Raw genomic sequence first — 18,937 nt, 5'->3', positions numbered from 1 at the left:
TAAAATAAAAATTATAATAAAGTAACAGATATAAATCAACTCAGTAGATACTGAAAAAGTATTTGATAACATCAAACACCCCTTCATTATAAAAATGCTCAGAAACTAGGAATAAAAGGAACTTCCTCAACTTGATAAAGGAAAAACCCACAATTAACATCTCACTTAATGGTGAAAAACTGAATGCTTTCCCTCATAACATGACAAGGATATCCGCTCTCAACATTTTCATTCAGTACCATACTGTGTATTCTGTCTAGAGAATGTAGGCAGGTAAAACAATAAGAGATTGGAAAAGAAGCAAAACTACCTTTATTTCCATATGACATGATCATGTATATAGAAAATCCTAAGGAATACATATACATACCCTATTAGATTGAATGTTGAACAAGTTTGTAGCTTACAAGATAAATTGGCAATAAATAATCCAAACATCAAATTAAGAAAAGTCCATTTACAGTAACTTCAAAAAGAATAACATAGGAAGTATAAGATATATACTGTGAAAATTATAAAACACTGTTGAAGGGCAGCGCTTGTGGCTCAAAGGAATAGGGCGCCGGCCCCATATGCCAGAGGTGGCAGGTTCAAACCCAGCCCCGGCCAAAAACTGCAAAAAAACAAAAAGAAAAGAAAAAAGAAAAACACTGTTGAAAGAAGCTAAAAAAGACCCATATAAATGGAAAAACATCCCAAATATCTGTATATTTGTCGATCCCAATATACAGATTGAACACAATCCCAAACAAATATCAGCTGGATTCCTTGCAGAGATTGATAAATTCTGATTGATAAATCTGATTTTCAGATTCATAAGGAAATTTGAGTAAGCAACCTAATCTTAAAGGAAAAAAAAGAACCAAGTTGGAGAACTCATAGTTCATGTTCTTAACTCATACTTCAGAGCTTAACCACAAAGCCACAATAATCAAGACAGCATGCTTTTTGAACTCTAGGATGAGGTTAGAAAAAAAAAAGTGTGGTATAGACGTAAGGATAGATGTCACAGATCTATCTTGGAATAGACTTGAAATTCCAAAAATAAACTCTCATAAAAATTTATGGTCAATTAATTTTCTATATTGTGCCAAAACAATTCAGTGAGGGAAAGAATAGTCTTTTCAACAAATGGTACTAGGAGAGGTAGATATCCACGTTTCAAAGAACAAGTTTGGATCTTTTCCATGTACTATCTACCGATATTAAGTTAAAATGGATCACAGAGGCTGGGTGAGGTGGCTCATGCCTGTAATCCTAGCTGTCTAGAAGGCCAAGCTGGGAAGATTGCTTGATTCAGGAATTCAAGACCAGCCTGAAAAGAGCCAGACCCCATCTCTACTAAAAATGGAAAAAATTAGCTTAGTGTCGTGGTGGGCATCTGTAGTCCCAGCTACTCAGGAGGCTGAGGCAGGAGGCAGTTGTTGTGAGCTAGGCTGATGCTACGGCACTCTAGCCTGGGCAAGAGAGTGAGACTGTCTCAAAAAAAAAAAAAAAAAAATCAAATACCTAAATGTTAGAACTAAAACTATAAAATTCTTATAAGAGTGAATCTTTGTGACGTTAAATATGACACCAGAAGCTCAGGCAATAAGAGAAAAGATGGATATACTGGACCTCATCTAAACGATAAACTTATGCACTTCAAAGGACATCATTAAGATAGTGAAAAGACAAATCACGGAATGAGAGAATATATTTGCAAATCATAGATAAGGGAAAAACTCTTATAACACAACAATAAAAAACCCAAGGAACGCAGTTTTAAAAATGGGCAAAGGAACTAAATAGACATTTCTCCAAAGAATATATACAAATGGCCAGTTAGCACATAAAAAGATCCTCCTCATTATTACTCATTAGGAAAATGCAAACCAAGACTACAAGGAGATACCTCTTTACACCTACTGGGGTGGTTTTTTTTTTTTTTTTTCAGTTTTTGGCCGGGGCTGGGTTTGAACCCGCCACCTCCGGCATATGGGGCTGGCGCCCTACTCCTTTGAGCCACAGGTGCCGCCCTACTGGGGTGGTTTTAATCTAAAAGACAGTAACAAGTGTGGACCAGAATGGAATCTTCATTCATTGCTGATGGAAATGTAAAGTGTAGCCACCTGGAATAACAGTCTTGTATTTAGGTGATTGAATAAATAGTTATCATATGACTCAATAATTTCAACCTTTACTGTATGCCCCCCAAAATGAAAATGTGTTTACTCAAAAACTTGTGCACAAATGCTGCTATAACAGCATTCTTAATAACCAAGAAGTGGAAACCACCCAAATGGTCCATCAACTAATGTGTAAACAAATGGTATATCTATACAATAGAATACAATTTATCAATTCAAAGGAAATCGGGTATCCATAAATGCTACCACATGGATGAACTTTTAAAACAGCATCATAAGTGAAAAGGCTACATATCTCATGATTCCACTTACATAAAAGGTCCAGAATACGCAAATCTGTAAGAGACTAAAAGTGAATTAGTGGCTTCCTAGGATTGGGGGAAGGAGGAAACGGGAAGTGACTGCTGATATACTCAAGTTTTCTTTCTGGGGTGATCAAAGTCTTATGCAATTAATAATGGTAAATACAGAACTTGTGAATATACTTAAAACCACTGAATTGTACACTCTAAAAGTAAACTTTATGATGGGGAATTATATTGTTGTGTTCCAAAAGATTTTTTTTAACAGCAAGAGAAAAAAAAGTGAGGAAATAAAGGTTCTGCCCATCTTTTACCCACTAGCAAATTATCTTTAATCACAAAGCAGTGAGGACAGTCTTGCTGCATTAGATGCAAGTTTTGGGCATTTCTTTATTTCTTAAGTGCATTTTATTTTCCAAAGGTATGTATTTCCTAGCTTTGTTTACTGAAAAGGCTTATAAATAGTAACAAAAATAAGCCTGGCTAAATGGTCTCTAAAAAATATTTCCTCTTTACAGGAACCAGAAAAATGTGTAATTCCAAGTCAGAGCCAGGGAATACTTAAAATGAGTCTGGAATATCTTGTCAGAAAGTAAGGAAGCTGCTATTAGTGACCACTGAGCATATGTTAAAAGGACTCGGGAGCCAACTTGGAAGGGTTACCAGTGAGTGAAGATGGGAACATTTGAGCATTAGAAAGAATAACTGAAACGGACTGGAGCACATCATGTGTTAAAATGCAAGAGTTTTACATTACTTTCAAACAAAAGATCACTCATGGATGTTGCAGGAAAACCAGTTTGTTCATTTGAAAACTGATAAAATAAAAGGAAAGAGTCAAGCATTTATTGCTCCATGCTACCTTAGGATGACCAAGTAGTTGATGTGAAAAAATGTATCACCATTTTGCAACTCCTAATGAAGTAATTGATCTAGGTAACGATTACCACTGTCTGCTAAAAATATTACATGAAAAGCTGATGAAGTACTTTGTATCACAAAGAGATAAAGTTGATATATACCTCTTGAGGTGATGCAGTAGGAAGTACGTAGTTCTACCTATGGCATATTCTTGTTGCAAAACTCTAATCTGAATTTTATCAAGCCTCAAAACTGTTGATAAGGAATAAGGGGGTTAGAAGAGTATGTTAAGACAACACTATGGGGATGCATAGATTTTAGCAAAATCTAAAGTGAGGAAATGACATACTAATGACATAATTTCTTCAACAAATGAATAACAAAAAAATGTTTAAAGGGACAGGGAGATTGTAGATTTAAAGAAATTCAGGAAGCATCAACCATATTCAGTTTGTGCACCTATTTAGCATAAGCTAACTGTAAACAAAATTCCATTTATTTATAAATACATAGTTTTAAAATTACACATAATTCATAACTACATCTAAAATTGATTTCTAATTATGGATTGGAATGAGCGGCCTTCTAGAGCTACTTGCTGGCCACAACAGCTCCCTACCCAGAGTTTACCAAAATAGTATTGGCAGCACCGTGACCTAGTTTATCACTTGTGGCAGGTTGCTTATCTTTACCTAAACAGCATGGGTGTCATAAAACATAATGCTGTCACTTGAGCCATTACTATTACAATAAGATATATGTGAGAAGTACTTATATAAAAGTTACAGCAGATGAAATTTTTCATGTTGTAAATTCCTAATCACTAAAACATTTTATCACAAAACCAAGCATAGCACCTGAAATAACAGTATAGAGTATAGATGAGCTGTATCTTACAGCTAGTATGTGCATATATTTGTTTTATAAATGAGCTACAATTTATAAGTGAAATATATAAATTGCAGGCATTTCTTATTTTGAGAAAACATCAAATATTCTTTCTTTGAAACATTTTCTTCTTTTTTCTAGGAAGTTGTTTAAGGTTATATGAAAGAGATGTTTATTCATCTCTAAGGCTTACCAGAAACACTGATTTGAAGAGAATAATTGGATTTTGCACCAAACCACAAGAAAGTGCCAGAGCTCCATCCCGTAAGTTTTTATTGGTTTTTTTCCATTTGTGGGGTAAGTAGCACACAAAAAGTAGGAAAACTTAGAAGAACTTAACAGAACTATTTGAGCTGGTCTATTCATACCCTCTCATATAGTGCAGGCCTCCCATATTGTACTTACATTGGTTATGCTCATACACAGTGATTTTGTTTTCCTTGTTTATCCTTTTCATCTCTTTCTTATCTCAAGAGTTGGGCTTGAGCTTTCTCTAAGAGTATAGATGAACTAAATAGTAGTCTAGAAATGATCTTTTAAGGAACCCCAGAGATGAACCAAATTAAGAAATTATGTTTTGGGTAATTGACTTCAGCCACATCCAATTCTGTCCCTAATTCTAAACTTTGTCACTATCACCACTATGGAAAAATAGATATAATATGTAAACTGCTGAGTGCTAGGTGATATTTGCCTGTTTTTTCTTCATGGGAGTACACTTGGGTCAAGCATATCTTGTAAGTAGAAAGGAACTGTTCCCAAAGGATGTTTATCAAGAGCTAAAAAATATATATACCATTTGAGCTGGTCTAGTCTAAAGAATAATTACTACATGTGGAAAAAGCTTTGAGTATTAATATACTTCCATTTTTTATACGTAATGGAAAACTAGAAATAAATCTAAATGTCAAATCAGGAATGATTAGTGTATATTAGATGTACTTGGTGATGAAATATTATCATCAATGGTTTCCAATAGCTGCATAATATCTCACCTGTGAGGTGGCTCGTGCTCGTAATCCTAGCACTTTGGGATACGGAGATGGGAAGATTGCTTGAGGCCAGAAGTTCAGGACTAACCTGAGCAAAAGCAAGTACCCTCATTTCTACAAAAACTAGAAAAATTAGCCAGGCATTGTGGCACACACCTGTAGTCCCGGCTACTTGGAAGGCTGAGTACAAGAAGATCACTTAAGCCCAGGAGTTTGAGGTTGCAGTGAGCTCTGATGATTCCACTGCAGTCTAGCCAGGGAGACTAGAGTGTAGTAGTATGGAAAATGTTTACTATAATGTTAATGAACAAAGCAGGACACAGACTTCTACTGTAAGAACAAGCATGATGCATACAAATGACACACACAGCGGGGAATGGTAGCTCACACCTATGATCCCAGCACTTTGGGCGGCTAAAGTCAGAGGATTGCTTGAGGCTAGGAATTTAGGGCCAGCCTGAGCAGCATAGTGAGACCCTCATCCCTTTAATGAATTAATTAATTAAAAAATTAAGCATACTAGCATGCATCTATAGCCCTAGCTACTCAGGAGGCTGAGCCTAGTAGTTGAAGGCTGCATTAAGCTATAATCAGACTAATTGTGCCTGAGTGACAGGAAGACCGTGTCTCTAAAAAAAAAAAAAAAAGAATAAAAATTACACACAAATATACATAAACACACATGCTCATGCTCATCCTCATGATGAAACTTAGGAAGCATGTCAAAATTAAATACAGTAGTTAATGCTGTGACAATAGTATTAAGGGGAGTTGTTTTTTTTTATTTTTTCATGTCTGTAATTTTTGAATAGTCTTTAAAAAATAACTATACAGAGAATTGTGCCACGTGTTGGAAGGATTAAAGATAAGACTAGAAGTAGTGCTATTTCTATATTTCTAAGCCTGTTGCTTTGCCTTTGGTTCTTTCCGTATGTGTTGCTCCTATCACTTTCCTGTTCCTTTTTCTGCTGCCTTCTGGTTAGGTGAAAGGAACAGCATAAGTGAAATTGTGGCAGTAAGAACGTATGTGGCATGTCAGTAACAGTCAAGGAGATGATCTGTCTGCAGGAGAGAGGTAGGCAGTAGATGGAAGTTGGATTGAGATGAGCTTGGAGGCCACATCTAACTCTGACACTCTGTCTAGCTTTTTTCTGCTCCATAACTTCAGTGACTTCTAATTTCTTTAAAAAATTTTCTCTCTTGTTGTTTTTGATTCTGTATTTTTCTTGCTCATCTGCCTCTGTGGCACACTGTGGCACTTCTCTGCCTCTTTTTCCTACCTCCTCTCTTGGATCATGCCAAGGCTTAACCCTTGGCCTTTGCTCCTCTTTGTCACCTTCACTGGCTCTCCTTTTGCACTGATGTTTATTTCTCTTCATGACCCTTTAATGAAACCCACTCAGCATAAATTCCCTTTAGGCTCCACAAATCTTAGAATAACATTCATGCTCTTTCCTTCCCTAACTGGTTCCTTTCACAGTCTTCTTTTGGTTAACAGTGCTGCTGTCACTTTAGTCATCTAAGTTTGAGTTTCTTCATGATTTCTTTCTTCTTCTTTGTCTCAACTTAATTGGTTTCTAAATTCTTTCAGTTATCCCTAGACTGACTTCATCTCTCTTTCCACCGTTATAATTCTGGTTCAGACCATATCACCTCACCCTTGTGATCCAGTCTCCTGTCTGGACTTTGTGCCCACCTTGCCCTACCCCCTTCTTGTTCTCTTCCATCATCCCTTGTGCCTATTAATCTTCCTGAAACATTAGCTCACCCCCTTTTTTTATTTTTTTGAGACAGAGTCTCACTCTGTTACCCTGGGTAGAGTGCATGGCACCATAGCTCACAGCAACCTCAACCTCTTGGGCCCAAGTGATCCTCTTGCCTCAGCTTCCTGAGTATGTAGGACTACAGGGGTGTACTACAGTGTCTGGCTGCTTTTTCGTGCTCAGGCTGGTCTGGAACTCCTGAGCTCGAGTAATCATCCCACCTCTACCTCCCAAAGTGCTAGAATTATAAGCGTGAGCTACCACACCTGGCCTTAAACATTAACTTTCTTGCTTCAAAGATGTACAGTAGTTCCAAACCAGGCCTAAACTCCTAAGCCTCATATTCAAGCTCTTTTAGAATCTGATCTTACCTTAGAAACTTTCTTTTTTTGCTGAAGTCTGATAATCTCTTTAACTGTTCCCTTCTTGGTTCACCCTTACTTCCTTATTTTTGTTCACAGCGTTCTTTCAACTTTCCATGGGTAGGGCTTATATTGGGAAATAATGCTTTTGTTTTACTTTGTATTCATGGAATTTTGGAATCTCATTAGGAAAATGAGGCATCCTAAGAAATTCCATTCAAATAAAGCTCTAAATAACTTGAGGTTTTTCAGTGTATCTGTTAGTGACTAGCTAAAATGCACAAACAGCATTTTTCTGTTGCTAGATCTGAGAGTCATGATCTCAAGATTTCTTGTCTGGTTTTTCTCATAGACACCTACAGCCACAGAGTGCCTTTACACAAACCCACGGATTGGGAGAAAAAGATGCTGATATGGTCAGGTCGCTTCAAAAAGGAAGATGAAATCCCAGAGACCATCTCGTGAGTGCTGAATTTAGGGTTGTAAGCAGCTTTCAGTTCTCACTGATATGTTTTAAGGGAAAAGCAATTTCTCTGAGTTTTCTTTAAAACCTTTCAATCAAATTTGAAAACATTTTTCACTTCTCTAAGTATTTTGTCTTTGGTAAGTACTTATGATAAAAAAAAGTGCTGGTGGGCAGCACCTATGGCTCAGTGAGTAGGGCGCCGGCCCCATATACTGAGGGTTGGTGGGTTTGAACCTGGCCCAGCCAAACTGCAACAACAAAAAAATTAGCCAGGTGTTGGGGCAGGCACCAGTGGTCCCAGCTACTCGGGATGCTGAGGCAAGAGAATCGCCTAAGCCCAGGAATTGGATAAGACTCTGTCTCTACAAAAAAAAAAATAGTGCTGGAAAACCGATGTCTTGGTATGTTACATTATGACTAGTGAAGAGCCACCCTGTACTCTAAAATCAACTGTTTGAATTCATCTCCTAGTTACAGAAATACAACTTTTTAAATTTATATTCAATTTGCATGTTTCAATTAGGTACCAGTGACAATAAGTATATTTTACAAAATCCACTTAAATATTCAACCTTAGGCATAAATGTATTTAAATGTAACACATTCTTTTTCTGGGATTCAGGAAAGGGTGCCACTTGTTGGCACCCTTAAATTCTTTAAACTTAGCCTTGCCCAGGATCTTGAGTCGTTTTTTTCAGAGTTTGTAGATGATGAGTTTAGGTTCCTCCAACTCAAGGTTTCTCAGCCTTGTTACTAATGACATTTTGGACTGGATAATTCTTTGTTGTAGGGGGCTGTCCTGTGTATTGTAGGATGTTTAGCAGCATCCCTAGCTTTTATTCTCTAGATTCCAGTAGCATTCTCTCAGTGGTGGAAATCAGAAATGTCTCCAGATATTGCCAAATGTGCCCTGGGGGCAAAATCACCCCTTGTTGAGAACCAATACCGTAGGCCCATGTTAAAGACCCGGATTAGTTAGCATCTTGGCCAATAGAGAGTTTGAGAAATAGGTGCTATCTACCTTGTGGGGCATCATCCTCTTCAGGGACAAGGACTTTGGAAAAAGCTCCTGGAAGTTCCCTTTTAGTGAGAAACTGTTCCTGTGGTTTCTACTTTCAAAACATGATTGAAAAGATCTGGGTTCATTAAGGGTATCTTTTCTAAGAAGAGAGGTAGTATTTGCTTTCTGTTTAGAACAGCTTTATTAGAGCCTTTCTGCTTCTGCTAGTCAAGTAGCACATTATTTTCGTTAATACTGTTTATTCTTCTGCAAATGATAACATAACGTGGAACCAGCCAAGGTGATACTGACATTAAAAAATATCCAAAATACGGCTTGGCACCTATAGCTCAACCGGCTAAGGCACCAGCCACGTACACCTAAGGTGGCGGGTTCGAATCCCCAGCCCGGACCCGCCAAAACAACCATGACGGCTGCAACCAAAAAATAGCCAGGCGTTGTGGCGGGCGCCTGTGGTCCCAGCTACTTGGGAGGCGGAGGCAGGAGACTCGCTTGAGCCCAGGAGTTGGAGGTTGCTGTGAGCTGTAATGCCACGGCACTCTACCCAGGGGGACAGCTTGAGGCTCTGTCTCAAAAAAAAAAAAAAAAAAAAATATCCAAAATAACAAGGACTTGAAGTTCTTGCCTATGTTCTAATTTCTTCCAGAATATCACAGCATGGGCTGGGTGCAGTGGCTCATGCCTGTAATCCTAGCACTCTGAAAGGCTAGGCAGATTGATTGCCTGAGTTCAGGAGTTTAAGACCAGCCTAAACATAAGCAAGACCTTGTCTCTACTAAAAATAGAAAAAAAAAAAAAACTAGTCTCAGCAGTGCCTGTAGCTCAGTGGATAAGGCTCCAGCCACCTACACTGAGGCTGGTGGGCTTGAACATGGCTGGGGCCAGCTAAACGACAATGACAACTGCAACCAAAAAATAGCCGGGTATTGTGGTGGGCACCTGTAGCCCCAGCTACTTGGGAGGCTGAAGCAAGAGAATCACTTAAGCCCAAGAGTTTGAGGTTGCTGTGAGCTGTGACACCATAGTACTCTACAGGGATGACATAGTAAGACTCTGTCTCAAAAAAAAAAAAAAAAAACAACCAAAAAACTAGTCTTTAAAAATAGCTAGGCATTGTAGTAGGTGCCTGTAGTCCCAACTACTCAGGAGCCAGGGCAAGAGGATCAATTGAGCCCAAGATTTTGAGGTTGCTGTGAGTTATGACACCATGGTACTCAACCCCGGGGCAAGGGAGTGAGACTTGGTCTCAAAAAATAAAATAAAATAAAAAAATCAATATCCCAGCAGAAAATAAGCTGGTATATATCCTTGGCCCTAATAAATGCTGTGTAGACATTGGTACGTAACATCTTCCTTGGTCTGCCTCATAGTTTGTTCTAAGGTCCACTTAGGCCCAAAATACTGTCACTAGTCACCTTGGAAGATTCTCTGGACTGTACTAGCCTGTGCTAGTGGTTCTGAACAAGTATTACTTAACTGCAGTTGACCCTGGTTCCTGCCACCCTGCAGGCCCAGCAGTACCTGGAGAACTCCATCTACATGCTGCCTCATTGGTGTACATCATATTTTATATGCTTTTAGGGTCCTTCTCCTACTGCAACATCCTAGACCCTGTGCCTCCTTCCAAGCATATTTAACCCCTATGATTTTAAAAGTAATATATGTTAAATATCTAGGGGGAGAAAGGCAAGAAGCACTTCAGCCTTATCATCTAGAAATAATTCCTATTTACACATCTACTGAGCCAGAAATTCTTTAGCACACAAGTATTCCACATGCTCAGCCTTGAGTCTTTTACCAGGCACCCAGGTAATAGAATGTTCGGCATGGTGGTGCACACCTGTAGTCCCAGCTACTTAGGAGGCTGAGGCGGGAGGATTGCTTGAGGTCAGAAGTTCAAGTCCAGCCTGGACAACATAGTGAGATCCCCTCTCTTTAAAAGAATGACCCCACTGTCTAGTTGCAGTAAACCACCAAAAGTGGCCTGTTTCTTTAGACTCTTCCATGTTAGGCCTCTTACCTTTCACACAAAAATGATTATCCAGTCCTCAACTTCCTGTACATGAGTCTTTATTCACTGGACAGGAATAAAGCTCTTAGAAGAGCTGTATACTGAGGCACTTGCCGAAAGCATAGTATCAAGTTCACTGTCAATGAATCTTAGCAAAACATTAGTTAAAAGATAAATACTAAGGGGGTATTGCTTAAGAGAACTTTCTACGGTTCAGATATTTTCAGATCTATTCCTGGTTCAAGATAGAGAGCAAAAAGCTGGATAGATAGAACACATTGTTTGTCTCTCATGTTTGTTTTCTTTCTGAATCCTGCTTTGTGTTGAAACTTAAACCTTGCAGTATCTGTTGTCAGATGTTTTCAGGCAATCATTATAACATCTTCTTAAGAACCCCAGGGAGAAATAAATAGCTAATGGTTTCACTTTTAGCATTCATCGGCCGCTAGAAACCTGAAAGTCAAAACTGGAGCCCACCACAGCAAGTATAGATTAATATGCCTTGCCTTTTTTGTTTCCTTCTTGACTCCTTTTTCTGTCTTCACCCTTTTCTTCTTTTGTACTACTTTAAATTTGTAGTACTATCTTGTATTTTATATATAAATGAGTTATGAAAAATGTCCCATCCTCCCCCAAATCTTAGGAGATAGCTAGGCCCTAACTCCTTTTTTATATATGTATGTAGCCACCAGTAAACTTCTGGTTTGTACACAGAGATTTTTATCCTGTTACAACTTAAAGAAAAAAGTTAATAACTTTCTTTCATTATTTCATTGTATTAGTTTTGAGATGCTTGATGCTGCCAAGAATAAGATTCGTGTGAAGATAAGCTATGTAATGATTGCCCTGACAGTGGCAGGATGTATCCTGATGGTTATTGAAGGCAAGAAGGTGAGAATGGGTTTCCTTTTTATCTCTGTATGTTCTCCGCCAAAAGACCTGCAGGAAATTGGGGATTGACCCTTGTATTTACTCTCAGAGAAGCAGCAGCTACATTATACATGGAAAATGATAAGAAACAAAATAAGATATATTAGGAACAACCCTGGGATATCATGGTTGGAATAAATAGCAAATCCTAACTTTGCCATTGGAAGGTTTAAATTCATTTTGTATAATGTAAAAAAGAAAAGTTTTTATTATCACAGATGTCATAAATAATGTGAATCAAGAAATATGACATTGGCTGGGTGCAGTGGCTCATGCCTGTAATCCTAATACTCTAGGAGGCCAAGGCAGGTGGGTCACTTGAGCTCAGGAGTTCAGGACCAGCCTGAGCAAGATTGAGACCCCATCTCTACTTTACAAAAAAAAAAAAAATAGCTGGGTGTTGGGGCAGGTGCCTGTAGTCCCAGCTACTGGGGAGGATGAGGCAGGAGAATCACTAAAGCCCAAGAGTTTGAGATTGCTATGAGTTAGGCTGATAGCCACAGCAACAAAGTGAGACTCTGCCTCAAAAATAAAGTATAACCTTGACATATTAATAAACCTTTGCACATTTTACAAAGCTCTCTCAGTATATGGGCTTATTTATCTTCCCTATAACTACCTTAATCATGGTGAGCATTCTTATCCCTGTTCTTTATTTGAAGCTCAGCCAAATTAAAGGAATGCAAGCCCAGAAATCTTTGTTTTAATGCCAATTATAGTTAATAGCTATTACTAATTGAATACTCACTGCATGCCAAATACTTTGCTATTATCTCACTTGAACCTCACAAAAACACTGAAAAATAGGTATTATTATTAGGGTCTCATTTATAGATGGAGGCAACCATAGCTTAGAAAGCTTTACTAACTTGCCAGATCCCACGCATCTCCTTAATGGCAGTCCTACACTGTGAAGCTAGACCTAATTTGAGGTAATAGTAAAATTGTTCCCATTTATTGGGGGCTCATTATATAGCAATTACTATTAAGTTCATTTAATCACCACAATAACCCTAAGAACCAGGCAGTGCCTGTGGCTCAGAGGGGTAGGGCACTGGCCCCATATGCCGGAGGTGGTGGGTTCAAACCCAGCCCCAGCCAAAAACTGCAAAATAATAATAATAATAATAATAAAAATAACCCTAAGAACCTAAGAGGTATGTTCTCTTATTACTATGATTTATAAAAGAGGAACCTAAAGCTTATAGATGTTAAATAATTTTCCCAAACTTGCATAGCTAGTTAGTGGCAATATAAAAATTAGACTCAAGTTTGCAGATTAACAAATGTCATGCTATACTATAGATAAAGTTATTTTCAGCAGCACTGGTCAAATTCTTCTTTCAATACTATGTCTTATGGGTGGTGCCTGTGGCTCAATGAGTAGGGCACTGGCCCCATATACCAAGGGTAGTGGGTTCAAACCCGGCCCCGGCCAAACTGCAACGAAAAGTAGCCAGGCATTGTGGCAGGCGCCTGTAGTCCCAGCTACTTGGGAGGCTGAGGCAAGAGAATCACCTAAGCCCAAGAGTTGGAGGTTGCTGTGAGCTGTGACCAGGGCACTACCAAGGGTGACAAAGTGAGACTCTGTCTCTTAAAAAAAAATACTATGTCTTGTATCACTGAACCCATGTGAAAAGAGAGATGTCTTATAACTATTATCAAATACTAATTAATTCTCCTACTTACCCACTATTAGCTGACTTCCTTATTCTCCGTGACTCCACAGAGTAAAGGGAAATGAACTTTTGGCTCTCTTTAGACAGACTTGCAGTTAAATGGAAACATTGACCATTTAACTGAATGTTAAAGCTGAATGTTTTTGGTAAAAAAGTGAGGAGCTAGAACAGTGTGGAAAGATACAGATGAGTTGAAGAGGGAGAAATGGTAGCAACCATTTTAGGCTGACCTCATGTGAGTATGAAAGGGCAAGTGTGCTGACCTGGGTGAAGTTCTCTGGAAAGCTCTGTTCCTAACCCACTTAGATTTTTCTTCTGTCTCCCTCTCTGACCTCCCATGCATAGTTCTCAGATTGAAACCTACAGAAGCATGTGGACAGGACATAGAATTCCAAGAAACATGCATTATCTTTGTATATTTGACTATACAATAAGTTTAAATACTCCAGAAGCAAATTCTAGAATTCCAAGAAATATGCATTATCTTTGCATATTTGACTGTACAAGCTGAGTTTAAATACTCCAGAAGCAAATTATTCCCCTGTGATCTCTTCTAGCATTATCCAAGTACATATGCTATGGAGTTCCTCTCCTGTTCTGTATCATAAAATCGTTAATATTTACCTTTTATGGAATTTCCATTTCCCAAAAGTTGGCAAATGCTACTAGAATGGAGAACTTTTTAAATTTTTTTTTTTGAGACAGAGCCTTAAGCTGTCCCCCTGGGTAGAGTACTGTGGCATCACAGCTCACAGCAACCTCCAACTCCTGGGCTCAAGCGAGTCTCCTGCCTCTGCCTCCCACGTAGCTGGGACCACAGGCGCTCGCCACAATGCCTGGCTATTTTTTGGTTGCAGCCATCATTGTTGTTTGGCAGGCCTGGGCTAGATTCGAACCCGCCACCTTAGGTGTATTGGCTGGCGCCTTAGCCACTTGAGCCACAGGTGCCAAGCCTAGAATGGAGAACTTTTGAACTTAGTATGATTTGGAAGAAAGAAATTAGTCATATTAGTCATTATGTTTTGTTCTATCAACTTCACACTCCCCTTCTCCTCCCCCTTCACATATCTAATTCTTTTCATATGGAATGACATAGATGTAAAAAAAAAAAAATACCAGCTTAGGGTGCTAGTTTCACTTATTTAGTATAAAAGTCTTAAAACTAGTCTGTTGGCTCAGCGCCTGTGGCTCAAATGGCTAAGGCGCCAGCCACATACACCTAAGGTGGCGGGTTCGAATCCAGCCTGGGCCTGCCAAACAACAATGACGGCTGCAACCAAAAAATGGCCAGGCATTGTGGTGGGCGCCTGTGGTCCCAGCTACTTGGGAGGCTGAGGCAGGAGACTCTCTTCAGCCCAGGAGTTGGAGGTTGCTGTGAGCTGTGATGCCATGGCACTCTACCCAGGGGCACAGCTTGAGGCTCTGTCTCAAACAAAACAAAACAAAACAAAACACTGGTCTGTTTATGTATGCTTCATAGAAATGTAACAGTTCACATGGAGGGAAACAGGGGAAGAGGACAGTTGCCTCCCTCACTGAAAGGATGGAGTTGTAGGATAAGTAGCACTCGAAGTCATCCATGGTAGTATTTTTGGTAAACTGGGATTCTCAAAGCAGAATGTTTTTGGTAAAAGAGTGAGGAGCTAGAACAGTGTAGAAGGATACAGATGAGTTGAAGAGGGAGAAATGGTAGTAACCAAGAAAGATGAAAGGAGAAAAAAGTGATAGAAATGGAAATGGGAAGGTTTTTAATATAGAAGAGAAGCAGGAGAGAAAAAAGGAAAGACGTGGGAGTAAAGTATAAAGGAAAGAGAGGCTAAAGAGACAAAGAAAGGGCCAGAAAGGAAGAGAAGGGAAGGCACTTTTTCTCTTGTTTGAATGATGAGCTACTGTTCTCTGAAGCATTGGAGGAGACCGCTGTGCCCAGTGTCCATGCAGCAAACCACCCCATACCTCTACAGCCCTGGTTAACCTGCTGTCATCAGTGCAAAGTAATGGCATCCTCCCCGGATGGGCATAAATAATCACTTGTTCAAATTTGTTTCACTTTAGGCTGCCAAAAGACACGAGAGTTTAACAAGCATGAACTTAGAAAGGAAAGCTCGTCTGAGAGAGGAAGCAGCTATGAAGGACAAAGAGTAGCAGAGGTATTCATATTGGCTGGATTTCAAAAATCCAGGAAAAATGTTGCAACAACAAGCCTATGTTAAAAAGAATTTGATACAAAGATCCATTTCATAAAAATATGGTTTACACAAACGCATACCATTTCCCTGTTGTAACAGTACAAATAAATTTCCTTAAAGAATGACTTGTTTATGTTTTATGGCTTTGATCCAAGTAAAATTTAGCTTGTCAACTTTGTGGAGTAAAATGGAGAATGAAAAATGAAGCAACTTATTTCAACTGGAATATTAACTCTTCTTTAGAGAAATCAAGTACCACAATTGTCCCCAACCTCTTTGGCACCAGGACCAGTTTCAAGGAAGACAAATTTTTCACAGATGGGATTAGGGGGATAGTTTAGGAATGATTCAAGCTTATTACATCTGCACATCAGATCAAATCATCAGACATTAGAGTCTCATAAGGAGTGCACAGCCTAGATCCCTCACATGCAGTTTATAGTAGGATTCACATTCTTTAAGAGAATCTAATGCCCCCACGGGTCTGACAGTTCAGGCGGTAATGTGAGCGACAGGGAACACCTCTAAGTACAGATGAAGCTTTGCTTGCTTGGTCACCGCTATGTGCCCTGTTCCATAAGCCATGGACAGCCCCATGGTTGGGGACTACACGAGCACCACAGCTTGCTTTTATTCCTATTACGGAAGTGACCTCTCTCCACAGGCCAAAATGTGGGTTTCTATAACTTTCTCTCTCTTGTGTGAGCTCACTTCTGAGATAAGAAAGGTCGGCTGAGATGCTGCCCAGGCACATCTTGCTTGGAGGGCCAGCTTTCCCAAATGCCATAATGCTTTGGGAGGCTGGCTTCCAAAAAAGCCCTGAGAAGCAGCTAACCCACACTTGGTGTCTTCAGGCATGCTGACAGACAGGAGCTTTTAGGAGAGCAGTTTTTTTTTTTTTTTTGCAGTTTTTGGCTGGGGCCGGGTTTGAACCCGCCACCTCCGGCATATGGGGTTGGCGCCTCACTCCTTTGAGCTACAGGCGCTGCCAGGAGAGCAGTTTTTGAAACATTCTGGCAAGGTGATGAGAGCAGTCTCACCAGGAATTTTGAGGACTTAGCATCATGGAGTGGCCTGAGGCCAATGTAGTCACCTCTTAGCTCAATGGCTTAGAATTCTCAACTTGCCCTTTTCCTATCTTTGTCTGAGAAACTAAATATCTCAATTATGAAAACATAATGTATTTTTATTAGCGTTGAAAGATAAGCATTTATACCTGTTAAGTATCTCATTTACACTTTGGACTTGGGGATAGTCATTTGCCTCATATTTAGGTATGGTTATAGGTTTGTATTTTAAACATTTCATTTATTCTCACATGCTTCATAAGTATTAATGGACGACAAAGTCTTTACAATAGTCCCCCCTTGTCCACAGTTTTGCTTTCTGTGATTTCAGTTACCCAAAGTCTGAAAATATTAGCCAGAAAACTCCAGAGAATTCATAAGCTTTCAGGGGTCTTCAAACTTTTAAACAGGGGACCAGTTCACTGTCCCTCAGATCGTTGGAGGGCCAGACTGCAGGCCCTGGGACGAGTGGGCTGCTAAGTGGGACAGGCAGCAGCAGCAAAAACATCCAGTGGCCTGGATAAATGTCCTGTGTGGGCCGCGGGCCATAGTTTGAGGACGCCTCCTTTAAACTGTACACCAGAGTAGCATGATGAAATCTCTTGCTGTCCTGCTCTATCCATCCAGCATGTGAATCTGTCCACTGTACAACTGTACTGACTACCCACCTGTTAGTTGCTTACTAGCCGTCTCAGTTATCATATCAACTGTCACAGTATCACAGTGCCTATGTTCAAGTAACCCTTATTTTACTTAATGGCCCCAAAGTACACTGCTATGACTGATTTATAAATTAAACTATCATAGGTATGTATGTATAGGAAAAGACACAGTATACAGGGGGGCGCCTATGGCTCAAAGGAGTAGGGCGCTGGCCCCATATACCAGAGGTGGTGGGTTCAAACCCAGCCCTGGCCAAAAACTGAAAAAATAAAAAAAGACACAGTATACATAAAATTGTGTACTACCCAGTTTCAGACATCCACTGTGGGTCTTAGAGCAATTCCACCAGGGATAAGGGAAGACTATTATGTAGCCATCCCATTGTGCTAGTTCTCAGAGTTATAAGAGATAAAAAGTAATATATGCAGCAGTTTGGGAACTTAGTTTAACAAAATACACAGTATAGCTCCATGCCTGTAGCACAGTAGTTACAGTGGCAGCCACATACACCAAGGCTGGCGGGTTCGAACCCAGCCCAGGCCAGCTAAACAATGACAACTGCAACAAAAAACAGCCAGGCATTGTGGAGGGCGCCTGTAGTCCCAGCTACTTGGGAAGCTGAGGCAAGAGAATTGCTTAAGCCCAAGAGTTGGAGGTCGCTGTGAGCTGTGACGCCAAGGCACTCTACTGAAGGTGACAGCTTGAGACTCTGTCTCCAATACTATTCTATCATTTCATCATCTATTTTATAGTAGGTATCAAGACTATTATTTGATATAGTCTGCCTATATAGTAGGTGTCTCTAAGTTTGCACACGAACTTTATGGACACCCCGTATTTTACAGTAATTTCACCTTAGCTTTTTTTTACATATTGTTCTTTACATTTATCACTTGCAAATTTATTATCAAAAACATTGTTTCTTGTAGGTTTTAGAAGATTTTTCTTGATATTTTAGGAGACTTATAACTTTTAAATAAGGGTAAATATTAATGTGGTACTTCTCTTTAAAAATATATAATCTTTCTTCATACATAGAGCAATACCATTTAACTTCTGACAAGCTTTAAAAAATGTTATCTTGGAGATTTACTATAATAAAAATGTTTCATTAAACTAAGCTCACAAATGTTACCATGAACCAAGGATTTAGTCATTTCCCATTTTGTGTCATTCTGCTGTTCAGTAACATATCAAGACTACTTCTTTCTGGGTTAAGTATCTATTTCTCAGCCCAAACTTCGGACCTGTCTCTATGTCCTCCCAATATCCCCACATACCAACCTCTTACTGTGTTTCCCCAAAAATAAGACCTACCCAAAGAATAAGTCCTAGCAGGATTTCTATGCATTTGTTAAGTATAAGCCCTACCTACCCCGATAATAAGACCTAGTGATGGGTGTGGCTATGCAGATACGCTGCATTTCAGCATGCAGCGGTAAGGAAGACTGAAATACCTTTTATCTGCCACAGCTCCTTTCTCTGAGCCGTTGGCACTTGCACAGATGCGCGTGTAGTAACCACAATTGCAGGCATCCTACTGCGCACGTGCAAACGGCTAGGGTAAAGGAGTTCACGCATCACTAGCCCCAGCCCTACCAACAAGGTCGGCTCCCC

The 18,937-nt window shown here is 39.6% G+C and overlaps 1 protein-coding gene across 1 annotated transcript in view; it reads left to right on the top strand.

Annotated features, from left to right (window-relative positions):
• Positions 1–15,712, top strand: part of FAM162A (family with sequence similarity 162 member A) — a 39,189-nt gene extending 23,477 nt beyond the window's left edge. Inside the window, exons 2-5 of the mRNA XM_012808447.2 lie at positions 4,322–4,444; positions 7,650–7,758; positions 11,578–11,686; positions 15,457–15,712. Of these exons, the coding sequence (XP_012663901.1) occupies positions 4,322–4,444; positions 7,650–7,758; positions 11,578–11,686; positions 15,457–15,546 (431 nt within the window). The 3' untranslated portion in view covers positions 15,547–15,712. The remainder of the gene's footprint in view (positions 1–4,321; positions 4,445–7,649; positions 7,759–11,577; positions 11,687–15,456) is intronic.
• Positions 15,713–18,937: the final 3,225 nt, after the last annotated feature.

Source organism: Otolemur garnettii, unplaced genomic scaffold, assembly GCF_000181295.1.
Source record: "Otolemur garnettii isolate 467f Iridium unplaced genomic scaffold, OtoGar3 scaffold00089, whole genome shotgun sequence".
NCBI classification, from domain to species: Eukaryota; Metazoa; Chordata; class Mammalia; order Primates; family Galagidae; genus Otolemur; species Otolemur garnettii.
This window is presented reverse-complemented; position numbering and strand designations above follow the sequence as displayed.